Here is a 15,528-nt window from a genome sequence, read left to right on the forward strand (position 1 = left end):
AAACCTGGATGGCTGAAGGGGTTATCTGTGTCTCCAGATAAGACAGAGATTGTTATGATTACAACAATCAACATTGAAGATGGTGCTTGAGGACCAAAGAATAGTTTCAAGGACTGTGATAAAATATCTTGGAATATGGGTGGATGCCAGGATGCATTTCGGCATCCACGTCTTGGAGGCCTGCTGGAAGGCTGAAAAGGTGATGCAACTGGTTGCCAGATTACTGTCGAACTGTGGGGGACCGAGCCAGAAAAGAAGGAGGTTGCTGTCTGGAGTAATATACTCAAAGTTACTTTACGATACCAAGATATGGGGAGGGGTCACTAGACATGGTATATACAGCGGTGTTTTCAAATCAATACACAGAAGGGGCTGCCTACGTATTACAGTTGCATATTGCATGGTTTCTCAAGAGGCTGTGGAAGTGTTGGCAGGAATATTACCTGTTGATTAGATTAAAGATTAAAGAGCAACAGGCGTCAACACCTGCAGAAAAAAGGAGAGTGGCTAGCTCTGTTATGGAAGAAATGAGGAGAGAATGGCAAATGTGGTGGAACTCTAGTGATAAAAGCCAATGGACAGATCACATAATTAGGGACATGAGAAGTTTGTATGAGAGGGCCCATGGCTCGCTGGATTACTGTCTCACACAGTTTTTAATGGGCCATGGTGGGTTCAGAGAAAATCTTTTAAGGTTTAAGCTTGATCACTCGCCAGTTGTATGGTGTGTGTGGACGAGGAATGGACAGCATATCATGTCTTCTTTTGCTGCCCCTGAGATTTGAAGATGCGAGGATGGAAATATTGGACACCACCATAGACAGAAGGGAAATGTTCCTCCCACAGGAACTGCAGCAGATCATGTTGGAAAGCGTGGAAAACTGGACGGCTGTAGCAAGGTTTGTTAAGGTCATGGCGAAGCTGTATGTCTGGGAGGAGTCTTGCAGGGATAGAAGAAGGGGTCGTCAGAGGGTGCAGGGTGGACACATGGCTGAGAGCCTAGGGAGTTCCCTGTATGTATGGGGGTCGCCTGGGTGGGATTGCCTAGACACTTGTAAATGAGGTTCCCCCACCTCTTAAAAAAAAAAAAAACAATACTGTGAATGTAGGTTTCATCTGTGTATACAATCGGTCTTCCTTCTTTGCAAAACTAGGAAATTTGTCACAGAAATTCATTCTTTTCATTTTAATGTCATGGTTTTTTGTCAGTATTTTCTGGTTGTATTCTGTTTTTTCCACCTAAATCCCATTTTATGTTATATTTTCCTTAAAGATCATTCACTCCCTTTAAAATTAATTCACTTTCATGGGCTTTTTTTACATAATTCTCTTCACAATTTTTTCAATTAAATAAAATTTATTTATTAAATGCTTCAAAGCATCCGTGTCAAACGAATCTAAATTGTACATAGCACTGGGGCAATTTACACGTTTTCTTGGCAAAACGAACACAGATGGCTTCTCATTTTCATTTGATTTCCCTTCTGCTATAATTCTTTGGACTGTTCGTTTTGGTACTTTTGTCACTTGAACAAAGGTATTCAGCAATTTCATTTTCTTCACTAGTCTGGTTCCAGCATTGTTTTGTAAAAAGAAATTATATAAACATTGAATACAATTTCCCTCACCTGATTATGAACTACTGTACCTTTTTCTCCTAACTTGGGCAATTTAAAAGAAAATAACTGAATTGAAATATTAAAAATTTAAATGACTGAATTATGAAAAAGGCTTAAATGAAAACAACACAATAAATAGTAAAAATAAATCACTAATAGTTATTCACTTCATTAAGTAAAATATACACCGCGATAAATGTTTCTATAATAACCACTTCTAGAACATAATTACAAGCGATGTGTGATATATGATTCTTAATAGCAAAATGATTAGAATAGATTAAAAATAGTAAATGAAATTCTTAGAATTGTGTGTTGTGTTTACAACAATTCATAAATAGCACATTAGTCATGTATGATTCTATTATTATTAGTTGCTATACAACAGGAAGTAGGCCTAGATCACATCAATATATAATTTAGAATAAAACTCAACAAATACATACGCAACAGCAAGTTTATGAAATTTGTTTTTTTATATATTACCATATAACATAAGACATATAGAAAATGACAATGCTTTTAATTTGCTTGTAACAGAGCCCAATGCATGAAAAATGCTAGACATAGGCTCTCTGTCCCTGTGCCAAAATATGTGCCAGCAAGTCTACTTAATACTCAACATCATGCTTACAATTAAAAATGGTGAGACATTCTCCTAAAAAAATTTACAGAAATCTATGGAAAGCTTAAGATTTTATATGAGGTGTAGTTTCCCAAACTGTCATTATTGAAAATGATAAGCATCGAATGAAATGTTTAATATATACTTAAGATTCAACTTATTAAAATGACATCAAACAAAAAATATACATATCATTTTCAGGTGTGATAATATTTTGTATTTCTGAACATAATAATTTAAAAAATGTGTCAGATAAAATTCAAAAGAAACTTTTTCAAAATAGCAGCTAATTTTATGATTTTCCAACTAACTGTAGAATAAGCATTTGGAATAAATAGTTTACTCTGGAATAAATAATTATAAATAACTGAAACGACTTTTTCACTACCATGAACAGAAAATGAAAAAAAAAAAATAGTGGTTTTTTATAATTGAGAATACAAGGTACTGCAGTCACATGGGGAGAGTTTTTTTTATTTATAGAAAACTGCCAGCAAGCAGTGAGATTATTATTATCCAAAAACCACAAGCAATTAATTTTGAACTATAGATAAATTAAAAGAAACCATTATGTTATTTGGTATGGGATATATCTATGTTTATAATCGAAATTGCTTTTGCAATCACACGGGTTATAATAGTAAAAAATTACAACCAAATTTTATTTATTAATTAAAGTCTGACAGGTTTTCTTAAAAAAAACCCTAATTGTACCTAAAATTTGTTTATATAAAATTTGGAGATAATTTCTGAATTTCAGTTTTGCACAAATAGTTATAATATTTGATTATTATAATAGTATTATTTTATTATTATTGCATTTAAAATTTGGTTGTCTTGTGAATAATATTCAACTACACATTATTGTAGGCAAGTATAAAATCAATACACAACTTCACTATTATTAACAGTAGAACTTGAAACATCGTTACCTGTTGAAATGGATTCAAAATATTTTACAATTATTTTAATTATTAGTTGTTTGATAAGTAAACTTTAAAATAGTTAGGTAAACTTAGTTTAGTTAACTAATGCAGTTACTTTTATAAAGATTTGAATACTAGATTGTGGATACCGGTGTTCTTTGGTGGTTGGGTATTAATTAATCACACATCTCAGAAATAGTCAGCCTGTGACTGTACAAGACTACACTTCACTTACATTCATACATATCATTCATCCTCTTAAGTAATACCTGACGATAATTCCCAGAGACTAAAAACAGGAAAAAGGAAAGTTAAATTTTATAATACTTTAAAAACTCTATGAATTTTAGTAATCTTTAAATTTATATCTTTAAAAAAAGGAGTTTCTACAACAGTTTTCTATAGTTATGGTTTTTTTTAAATATTTTTTTATTGATACTGTGATATTGGTATATTCTGGTTGAAGGTAAAGTGATTATTTTCCATATAAACAGAGCAGGTCAAGGTAGATTAGTAATAGAAGAAAATCAAGATGCTGATGATATTTTATGTGCTTAATAATGCCAATACGTAGAAAATAACACATTTAATAAAATTATACAGAATTAGCTGATTTTCTTCTTTTTCACGGCAAATATTAAAGTAGGCTGAAATTTATGATTTTAAAGCAATATGGATGTTTGTTATTCATAAATATTTTCTTTTTGAAAAAAATATTTCACATAAAACACATAATCTCATATAAAAACTATATTGCAAATTGTATGTACCTGTAACATGATCTACTTCACTAGATAAAGCACAAGCAGGTAAAGGTGAATGTGAGGTTTCAATTTGTATATCATGAATTCCTTGACTTGTTTCAACATAACTCTTTGGTTCTTCTTCCTCTTTCTTTTTTTCTTTAGCATCACTTTGAGATGAAACCTGTGAAAATATAAGTGCACACTTTATACATCCACAAATATTTATTGGTCTCACATATATAAAGTATAAAGTGAATAAACAATGCAGCTCATCAGATAAAAGTACTTAAAAATAAGCATACGTATTAAAAAGTTTCATTTTAGCTCTGAAAGTCCAATGAGATATTTTCATATCTCTTATGTCCCAATGGTAACATCAAAATCACTGCCAACCACTTAAAACATTCCTATTCCTTAAAATATTTTGGTAACTAATTATTTGATTGTCATTAAACAAAATTTACTTGAAAACAATGATAGTAGTCTTTAGAGAGATAACTTACAATTTTAACATAAAAGCTGCAATCTTAACTCTATGTGAATAAAGGAGGTATTTCTTGATAACTGAAAGTTAATTTGCTAATAAAATTTAACACAGGAATGCAACAACATTTTGTGTTTCAAGCAAGCAAAAAAAAAAGAAGGATATCACAGGGTTCATCAGTTAAAAAAAACAGTAATGAAGTTCTGAACCCACCGGGTTGGTGTAATGGTGAACTCATAATCACAAATCAGGTGATTTTGAAGTTAAGAGTTGTAAGGTTCAAATCCTAGTAAAGACAGTTACTTTTAATATGGATTTGAATACTAGATCGTGGATACCAGTATTCTTTGGTGATTAGGTTTCAATTAACCACACATCTCAGGAATGGTTGACTGAGACTGTACAAGACCACACTTCATTTAAATACATATAATCCTCATTTATCCTCTGAAGTAATACCTTACAGTAATTCCGGAGGCTAAACAAAAAAAGAAAGATACCACGATGTGGTGATTTTAAGTGTTTTGTTTCTACAGAATGTGAGAAAACTATGGTACAACACATGGAAAATATTGATAATGAGATGCAATAATGTTAAAGATTACTCTTTCAGTACATGTAACAGCTTTAAGATTATAGAAAACAGGCTGCACTATCACAACTGGGAATTAGGACAACAAAATCACCTGAAAATAGTAGGGACACTTATCTTGTTATAATCCAACTGCTAATGATAAGCTACATGTTGACTGCTACATTACTGGTAAAGCATATTTGAAGGAAGTCAAACATGAATAGATTTTATAATCAACTTTTAACCTTTATTTTTACCATTTATACAATTTTCTATTACCAAATTTAATAAGCATATCTTAATATCGCTACCAACCTTCCAGTTCATCTCTTTACAAGATTCTGCCATGAGCTTCTCTCATATCCTAATTGTCTTAAGACCTCATCACATTTCATATTTCATCATATACCATATGAGGTCTTTCAAAAAGTAGCCAGATATTTTTAATTACATGCATTTGCGACAGCATTGTGTTCTGCATAATCTCCTCTATAACCAAATCTTCTTGGATAGCTGATATCTTGTTTAGTTTTTTGTTAGTTGTGTGTTGAAATCTTGTTTAGTCATGTTATTTGAATGCAAATAACATGTAGAATAATAAACAATGAATGTGCATATTTCACGTACCAGTGTGTGATGAATCCTTAAAAAGGACTTACAACTGCATCCATACAAAGTACAGGTGATGCATAAATTATTTGACCAAGATAGGGTTCAACAAACCACATTCTGTGATTCACTAATCAGCAAAGGTGATGAATTTATGCAACATCGTATCACATCCGATGAAACTCATTTCCACCTCAGTGGTTATGTCAATAAACAAAACTATCAATTCTGGACAAAATTCAAAACTGTTGCGTGAAACACCATTTTACAGTGCCAAGATTACTATGTGGTGTGCAGAAAGTCATGCCTGTGTAGAAGATCCCTATTTGAGTATGAACACAATATGACACCGTCATAGTCACCACTGAGCGGTACAACACAATGTTACAAACATTTTTAACTTCTGAAATGAGACGGCATGGCCTAAGAGACATGGGATGCAGCAGGATGGTGCCAACAATCATAGTGCAGTAGTGTCTATGACAACCCTTCGACAGCACTTCTTGGGGCACCTCATCTCCAGATTCGGTGATATCCATTAGCCATCCAGATCCCTAGATCTAACTCCACCGAACTACTTCCTGTGGGGTTTTCTAAAGGAGAAGGTGTATACCACAAAGTCCACTACCACCAATGAACTTACGGACAGCATCTAAAGGGAGATAGCAGCCATCCCTGCTGAAACCCTGCGCCAAACTATGCTGAACATGCTTGTTAGGGCCAAAGAATGTTCTTGTCAAGGTGGTGTCCATCTGAGGGATGTGATCTTCAAACACTGAACACAGTGCAAAACTCCTGTCCTTTGGCAATGTGTTCCACATAGTTGTTAATAAATTTTGTGTTCAACATGCTACAAAAAATGCATTTTAAATGTGTCCAACAATATGGCCAAATGTATATAATGTATGAGTGAATGTGAAATCTAGTAGCCAAAGTGAAGTTGAAGAACAATACATATTTTACGATTACTGTACGAGTATAATGTCAAACTAATAACCTCAACAGGTAACACTGGTAAAAGAAAGGAGTTATTATAACTATTTAAGGATGATTAAACACTAAAATATATTTTACTTTAAATGATGCTGTAAGATCAAAGATAATATGCAATGCATTAATCATACATACTAAATTACACTGAATCAATTCTACACTACATTACACTGAATCTCTGCCCAAAACTTCAATGTTCAAATCAAATTGTGCTATTTCAGAGCAAAAGTATATGTAATTAATATTATTATATCATTTTCCAATTTTATAAAGCTAAGAATGATTAAACATTAAAACAATACTGTACCAGAGTCTCATCTAGGTCACTAACAACATTCTCAGAACCAGCCAAAACAGAAGCAGTACATGTTACTGGATCTGTTTCTCCAGGAATAGGTGATGGTAAATCTTGTTCATCTGCAGCTGGTTGGCCAATATTTTCAGTAACTGATTCTTGTACTTTGTCTAAAAATAAAGCACATAAAATTAACTTTATTGTGTGTTTTATAAAATTAAAAAATTCAGCAACTCATAAACTTGAAAGATTTCTTATGCAACTCATAAATAAAATCTGGGACTGAATATAATCTCTTTTATTAACGCTATAAAATAAAAACTAGTATACTATCCATTAATCATGCAAATTAAATTTCACCACATCAATTATGCATTATATTACCCACAACTTCTGTCCAGAACCACAATACTCAAATCAAATTGCGATACTTTCAGAGCAAAAGTATATGTAAATTACTACTACTATATCATCTTACCATTTTAAGAAATTATTTTAAAAGAAGAGTCAAAACAGCTTTATCATCAGTATGTTAATTTTTACCAGCTGGTAGTTTGTTTAGTTATAGGACAAGGCATTTTTTTAAATAAAACTTCATTCAGTTAATTTTTCATGTTGAAATATATGTATAAAACCAATTATCATTATGTTTGAGGTTGTGATATTAAAAATAACAATAATTCATAAAGCATCTGTTCTAACATATACGGTGAATATTTGATGTAATTATATGAACAATTTACATTGTTAAAAAAGCACCAAATATAATGGAATAATGATTAATAATAACTACTTGTTAATTAATACTAAAAATATGGTTGTCTGAGTACAAATTGAACTAGTGGGGGGTCATAGAAATTCTAGTTATGGTTTTCCAAATCAATTCAATGTGGCCCTGAATGGAAGAAAAATGGTGCGAATGCCTCCAAAGCATATCTACTGGTGGTTGGGGAATATCGCCGAGCTGTGGAGGATTTGTGTCTGCAAGAGGCGTAACCTCACTAGGTTATGAAGAAGAGAAAATCAAGAGGCATCGGAGAGAGCTATGGTAGAATGGATAAATTCTACATGGAGCCTCCGAAGAGCTATTAATACAGCTAAGCGGGACAGGTGATCTGCGCCCAGTGATATGAGAATCCCTGTAGCATGTCAAATAAGCTGCTGACCAAGAGGCTGGAAAGGTCACTGCCCAGACTTCCTGAGGCGTACCTCTGGGAAAAATTGGCAGTTTTGTTTCCGAGAGATGTGGCTCCAAGCTGGAGGGAGCTAGCGGCTTTCAGGATTTTGTGTGTCACTTCACAGGCACTGTGGTATGCGATTTCTCAACTCCAGCTGAAGAAGAGTCCAAGGGTGGATGGGGTGCCTGTGGAGGCGATGAAAGTGTTGGTGGAGGCCTCTCAGTCCACCTTTTTGGAGGTCTTCAGTGGCAGCCTATTTAAAGAACGTATTCTGACATCATGGAGGGTGGCGAGGGTACCTAAACAAGTTGGAGGATAGAGTGGCCGAGCAACAGACAGACCGGTTTGCTTGCTTGGTAGCCTGGTTAAGCTGTTCGAATTATATTGGTGAACAGGCTGCAGGAGGTGCTGCGGAGTTCAGGAGGCTTCTCCAATAAACAATACGACTTTTCAAAGGGGAGCAGTGCAGTGGAGGCTGTCCAAAGTGTGATGGAGGTGGTGGAGGGGATGGCCCGGGGAGGCATGTGAGAAAGATTCCCCTGGTCATCCTCCTGGATGTTGCCAACGCATTCAACGTGGTGAGATGAGAGGCCATTTTGCAGCAGTTAGAGGGAAGAGATATCTTGCTGTACCTGCTGAGGATGGTACAACAGTACCTCAGTAGACAGGAACTGAGAATTATGCCCAAAGAAGCAGAGGAGGTGATTGTACCAATGCAGCGTGGGGTGCCACAGGAATCAATCCTGAGCCTCATTCTGTTCTTCCTGATACCATTCTATGGTATGATGACCTACTTCAGAGGAGTGGCTGCTTCAAGTGGAGATGTTGGCATACACCGACGATTTGGCAGTGCTGGTAATGGTGAAGGTTCACATAAGGTGGTGAGGATTGCAACAGGGATGGTTGAAAAAATTAAAAACTGGCTTCAGGGGCAGGCACTAACAGGCAGTCAAGAAGACAGAAACTGTATCAATGACAGGGAGATGGTGTATGCCCCCATTTTCTATCAAGGTTGATGGGGAGGTAATTGCCACGAAGGATGGGGCCAAGTACCTGGAAGTGTGACTTCACAAGTCAAGGGACTTCACCTTCCATCTGCAGCAAGTGGCTATGAAGGCAGAGGGAATGCCCTCAACACTGATGAGGTTGATGGCCAAATTTGGGGGTCCCGGGGCATCTAAACACAGGATGTTAGTGTCTACGGTGGTGTCGGCCATATTGTATGCAGGGCCAGTATGGTATGAGGCCTTCAGGGTAGGGAGAAATGCCCGGAGGCTGAACAGTGTATATATGAAGTTGGCAAAAAGGGTGACTCAACTATACAGGGCAGTCTTCCTGGATGCTTCACTAGTGGTGTGGGGAATGTTGCTGTTGGGTCTTGTGGCCAAGGAAAGAAGGAACAAGACCACAGAAGGCAAAGAGGAGGCGAGGAATCGATGTTTACTGAATGGCAGGAGAGGTGGAGGAATGCAAAAGGACATTGGAGTTATATTTTGATCCCAGAGGTAGCAGCGTGGGTCAATAGACCACATGGAGAGGTGAACTTCTGGATGGCTCAGTGGCTAACTAGTCACAGGTTGTTTGGGGTCTACCTTCGTAGGACTGGAAGGAAGCGTATGGATCAATGTCAGTGTTGTGAAGAAATGAACATGGTGGAGCACACCTTTTTTGTGTTCCAGGTGGAAGGATTTGTTGCCATGTGATGGTTTGGATTCAGTGGGCTTGGCTGCGGAGAGTCATGCAGTTGATGCTCTTGTTCGGTGAGAGTTGGACTACATGTGCTCAGTGGTTTAGAAGAGTGCTCTACTAGAAGCCGCAGGAGGAAGAATGTGAGGAGGACAGCAGTGAGGGCAAAGTCTGGGCACCAGCCTTTGGGGGGCAGGTAGCGGGAGTGCCTTGGCATTGTTGTCACCAATGGCTCTCACAGGGCACATTTCTTATGTCTGAGGCCGGCATAGCTGTGCAGAGTTAATAAGAATCCACACGAATAGTGTATATTGAGTTGTAAATATGGTGTGAATGTGATGTGTAAATATTTGTATGAATGTGAGGTGTGCTTGTGACCCATGTGGTGCTGACGTTGTGTCTTTACATCAGTTCCAGCACCATGTTGCAAGCAAGTGGTTTTTTAGTGGGTCCCACTGCAGTAAGTAGGCAGTGAACCCCATACACCCAGTAGTACAGGCTACTGGGCATTTGGTTAAGGCAAATTTTCCCACTTCCAACAGCTCAATGTCCTCTTTGTCAATAAAATGATCAAGTGAAGTTAATAAAAAAGTCAGAGTAGAGTTCAACGGTCCAGCCAACATTTTAATGTAATATTTTGAATATAAAAAATTTATAATATTGCTTTTTTAACAGATGAAGCAAGGAATAAGTTAATATTTAAAATTACAATAAAAATTCTTCAACAATACCATTAAGTTCTTAACAATAAGTACAACATAATTTGAAAATAGAATATCTAGCTTCTACCTGTTTAGTTCAATCTGAACAAGGAATTTTCCAATAAATTAGTTCAGTTTGGTCCTTTTACAGTAAAGAGAATGAAAGTGCTTATTCTTAACTACAATTATCTTTCCAAGAGCCTTTTTATAAAATTAACTCATTACCTTGAAAGCAAATTACAAGTAAAAATGTATGTTTGTTTATTCGGTTATATTAAAAGATTGACTTTCATATTAGGTGCAATCATAGGTAAAGCCTTAATAGGCTATATATATTTACCTGATAATACTTTTTTATTTTTTTTATTGAAGTTTTTAACAACTATGTTATGTTACTGATTTGTTTTTCAGAAAAAAATAAATAAATTTTTAGTTAAAAATTAAATCATATTTGATAAGTTAATAAAAACTAATCATATAGGAAAAAGGTAATAATTTTACAAAATTCATAAAAAAAATAAAAAAAGCGTTTACTACAAGTTTTAACTACTCAAATGTGAACATAAAAGCATTTAAATCGACAATACAAATAAATCAAGTTGTAAATAATATGAAAATACCTGAATGAGTTTGAGTACTAGCTTTATTATCTTCAGACCGCATCTGATTATTCCAATGAGATTTACGGTGTGAATTTCGAGTTCTTCGTTTCCCACGTGATGTTTCAACTGAACTTGGTCGCATGTTTAATTTCTTGGAAAAAAAAAACGCAAAGAGATGTAACATATAAATAAAAATTTAACAAAGCTATGAGTTTACTTTCTTTACAACTTCCTTGACAAGGAAAAACAATAAATAACAGTAGACACAACTCAATAGGAATAGAGTGGTAAGATAGTTTAACTACATAATATTGTGACTTTCTTATCATTTCAATAATTGTGAACATTATATAGTATATGTTTTAAGCATTACAATACTTTATATAATGAACTTCAATGAAAATTAATTTGAATGATAATACAAATTATAGATAATTACATTGAGTTTCCTCCTAACTACAGCCCTTTTGTTTTAAAACATAGGGTCAATCCATTTGAAGTGATCCAAGATGGTGGTAGCTTGACTAATTAAAAAAAAAATTGAAACTTACCCATTTGTTTCCTACATGTCTCAGGACCTTAAAACAATTTTTTTTTAATTTTTAATTTAAGCAGTTTAACTGTGGAGGCCATTCTTGTTACGGTGCAGATTGTAAGGGTTTAAGGAAAAAATCATAACTAAAAAAACTATTGGTCCTGGAAGGATGAAACAAACAGCAATTTATTCACGTTTTCTCAAGGTAATATATTGGTCCAGTAGTTTATTTACCTATCTCTCTTCTTTCTATGAGAAAATTATCTACTTTCCCAATAACAAAATTCTTCTACCTCCATAATCTTTTCTCTTCCTATTTTTATAATCAATGGTCAATCTAAATTATTTCTAATACGTTTCATTACTTTCATTTCGTTTTTGTTTATTTTCATGCAGTAGTTCTTGCGCAGGACTTCTTCATCCATGCCATTCATTGTTTCTTATAAATTTTTTTACTCTCAGCCAGAATTACTATATTATCAGCAGATTGTAGCATCTTTATCCTTTCACCTTGCACTGTTACTCCAGGTCTAAACTGTTCTTTAACATCATTAACCGACAGTTCTATGTAAAGATTAAAAACTAATGGGATAGGGAACATCCTAGAAACTAGCTTCTTTATTACTGTTTCTTTCTTATGTTCTTTAATTTTTACTGTTGCAGTTTGGTTTCTGTAAATGTTAGCAATTATTCTTCCATCTCTATACTTGAACCCTAAATTTTTTTAAATTCTGAACATTTTATTCCAGTCTACGTTATCAAATGCCTTTTCTAAGTCTGTAAATACCGTGTATATTGGTTTGTTTTTCTTTAATCTTCTTTCTAGTATTAATCTAACGCTAAAATTGCTTCTTTTGTCCCTATACTTTACATGAACCAAACTGGTTTTTTCCTAGCATTTCTTCCTCTCTTCTCCCAATTAGTCTAGTCTAGTTAAAATTGTTGATGCATGAGTAGTTAAGCTAACTGTTCTGTATTCTTTCTATTTATCTACCCTGCTTTCTTTGTTATCATGAGAATTTTGTGTTACATAAGCTAAAATCTAATAATGTGTTAAATAAAGATTGTACACTGATTTATAATACGAAAGAAAATTTATAATACTGTTTTTGAAGTCTGACGGAACTTCCCCTTTTTCGTAGATATTACACACCAGTTTGTATAATCTATCACTTCCTCACCTGCAGTTTGCAGTAATTCTACAGGTATTCCGTCTATTCCAGGAGCCTTTCTGCCATTTAAATCTTTTAATGCTCTCTTAAATTCAGATCTCAGTATTGTTTCTCCCATTTCATCCTCCTCAACTTCCTCTTCTTCCCCATAACACCAGTTTCTAATTCAATACCACCATATAACTCTTCAATATATTCCATCCACCTAATGACCTTTTCTTTCGTATTACAAATTGGTGAACCATCTTTATTTAACACATTACTAGATTTTAACTTATGTAGCATGAAATTCTCCAACTTTCCTGTATGCTCACTCTATTTTACCAATGATCATTTCTCTATCCACTTCTAAACACTCTTCTTTCACTAATTTGCACTTCCTGTTTATAGTATTTCTTAATTGTCGATAGGTCCTTTTACCTTCCTGAACCTTCTTCTACCTTTTATCTTCTTCATCATTAGAATTCTCATACTTTCTACACACAGCTATCAGCTGCAATATATCCACTGATATCCAAGGTTTTCAACCAGTTTTCTTTGCTTCGCATAAGTTTGCTCCTGCTGCTGGCCTCCATGGCATGAGTGGTAGCGTCTCGGCCTTTCATCCGGAGGTCCTGGGTTTGAATCCCAGTCAGTCATGGCATTTTCACATGCTACAAATTGTTCCTACGTCCTCCTCAAAAATCTTCTTTACCTCCTCTTCCTCAAGCTTCTCTAAATTCCACCAATTCATCTGATACCTTTTCTTCAGGTTTTTAAACCTCATTTACATTTCATTATCATTAAATTATGGTCACTATCAATGTCTGCTTCTTGATGCTTTCCAGTCAACAAATTAATTTCTAAATCTTTGCTTAATCATGTTATACCTATCAGATACCTTGCAGTATTGTCCAGCTTTTTCCAAGTGTATAATCTTCTTTTACGTTTTTTTAAACTGGATGTTGGTAATTACTAAATTATGCTTAATGTAAAACTCAAACTCAATAAGTTGGTCCCCTCTTTCATTTCTTTTATCCAGCCTGTATTTACCCACAATATTTCCTTCCTTGACTTTTTCAATGTTTGCATTCCAATCTCTAACTATTATTAAATTTTTATCCCCTTTTATGTGTTTAATTGTTTCATCAATTTTTTTTTGTACACACACTCTACCTATCATCAGAACTTGTAGGCATATAGATGTTAACAATCATTAAAATATATTCAACTCAAACTATAAACAAATATATAACTATAAACTACTAATAGATAGTGATTTCTCCAAATCTGCAAATATTTATTATTCTATTATTTAAAATTAACTAATATCAACTGCCTAGATCTTTGGCCACTAATAGAAGTTAAAAGCAAGATTTCAATTAATAAATTTAGAAGGCATACGGCATGTTTAAGAAAAAAATCTGAAAAATAACGTAAAACAACGCTATGATTTTATTTACTAACACAGCAATTAAAATAATGATAATGAAAAAAATTAATATAGTTAGCTATAGATACAAATTCAAGTACAACAGGTATTTAATATAAAAAATTACCTTAATACTCAATGATTTTCTATGATCTTCAGAAAATGTAGGTAGTCGTGTAAACAACAACATGAACATGTCTTTCAAACAATTCTCTGCTCCTCTCCTCAATAGCTCTATAAATTTTATCAAACAATATTACATCATTATACTAAAAAAGGTCAGTTATTATGGTTAACATTTACAGAAATATGCACACATATTAACCTAAAAAATAATAATGAATAAAGGTTTTCTTAATAGTTAAAATGCTGAACGAGTTCCCACATACATTTCCATCCATCTCTTCAATAGAATGCTGACCTTATCCAATCCTTAGTGTTAGTTCTCCCTGCTTACTTCTGTGCACAGAAACAAGCAGACACTGGACCACAAATGAAACATTTTCATTTTCATGCTAACTGTAGTCAAAACAAGTTAAACTCGTATCCGAAATATACGACAAAGTTCAAATTAATCAACTAGCCTTGAAACTTCATTATCCATTTTGAATTAATGAACATAATTTTGTCTACAAAATAAGAACTTTCTCCTAAACTTAACAGTATGCAACTTAAATGATAATGCACTGAGCCTTTATTTGAGTTATAGTTTCCGTTAAGATGCAAAAAACCAGATTCCATAATTTTTCCAACTTATTCTTCAAATTATTAAAATTGCTTGGTTCTAAATTAATTCGCTTCTTTTTTATCTATAACAACTCCTTTAAAATATACATTTTTTTGTTGCAATAACTTGAGCACATTTTGGCAATCATCATCCATCCCTGAAACTTTAATCATGTAATCACAATGCGGTTTTAAGAGTGAATTCAAACAATGCTGCCTCCCAATTTCATTATAAATTAATAATCAGGATTACTTATAGATGAGAAGGCTGATAATATAAATTTTTAAATTTAACTACAGGTTCATATAGCTTAATTTCCAAAGTTATGCAACATAACACTTATAGAAGGGGGATATAATTTCATTCAGGGGATATGATATGATATAATTTCATTCCTGGCAATAATGCTGCATTTTTGCCAACCATCCTACTCCAAACTGCATTCAAATTTTTGGCTTCCATTAATGAACGTTTCATTCAAATGATTTTGAAAATTGAAAGAAGGCATTAAAAGTATCCATAAATATTTGCAACTGTCTACACACTCCAGTTTCTCTTCTTTGTAGGTCCATTTTTTGGATTTACCCCTTATCCCAAATGATTGGATTTAATCTTCTCTCAGAAAATAATTTCTAAATATTACTT

The 15,528-nt window shown here is 34.0% G+C and overlaps 1 protein-coding gene across 5 annotated transcripts in view; it reads right to left on the reverse strand.

Annotated features, from left to right (window-relative positions):
- garz (Sec7 domain-containing protein garz) overlaps positions 1–15,528 on the reverse strand; it is a 201,682-nt gene that overhangs the window by 163,165 nt on the left and 22,989 nt on the right. For all 5 annotated transcript variants that reach the window (XR_012758824.1, XR_012758825.1, XM_075382294.1 and 2 more), the window contains exons 6-9: positions 14,284–14,390; positions 11,057–11,189; positions 6,884–7,041; positions 3,941–4,097 (exon numbers count right to left, since the gene is read on the reverse strand). Coding sequence is in view for 3 of the 5 variants with exons in the window: in XM_075382294.1 (XP_075238409.1) it covers positions 3,941–4,097; positions 6,884–7,041; positions 11,057–11,189; positions 14,284–14,390 (555 nt within the window). In the remaining 2 variants the exon portion in view is untranslated. The remainder of the gene's footprint in view (positions 1–3,940; positions 4,098–6,883; positions 7,042–11,056; positions 11,190–14,283; positions 14,391–15,528) is intronic.

The sequence above is a fragment of the Lycorma delicatula genome, chromosome 1, assembly GCF_047948215.1.
Source record: "Lycorma delicatula isolate Av1 chromosome 1, ASM4794821v1, whole genome shotgun sequence".
Lineage (NCBI taxonomy): Eukaryota > Metazoa > Arthropoda > Insecta > Hemiptera > Fulgoridae > Lycorma > Lycorma delicatula.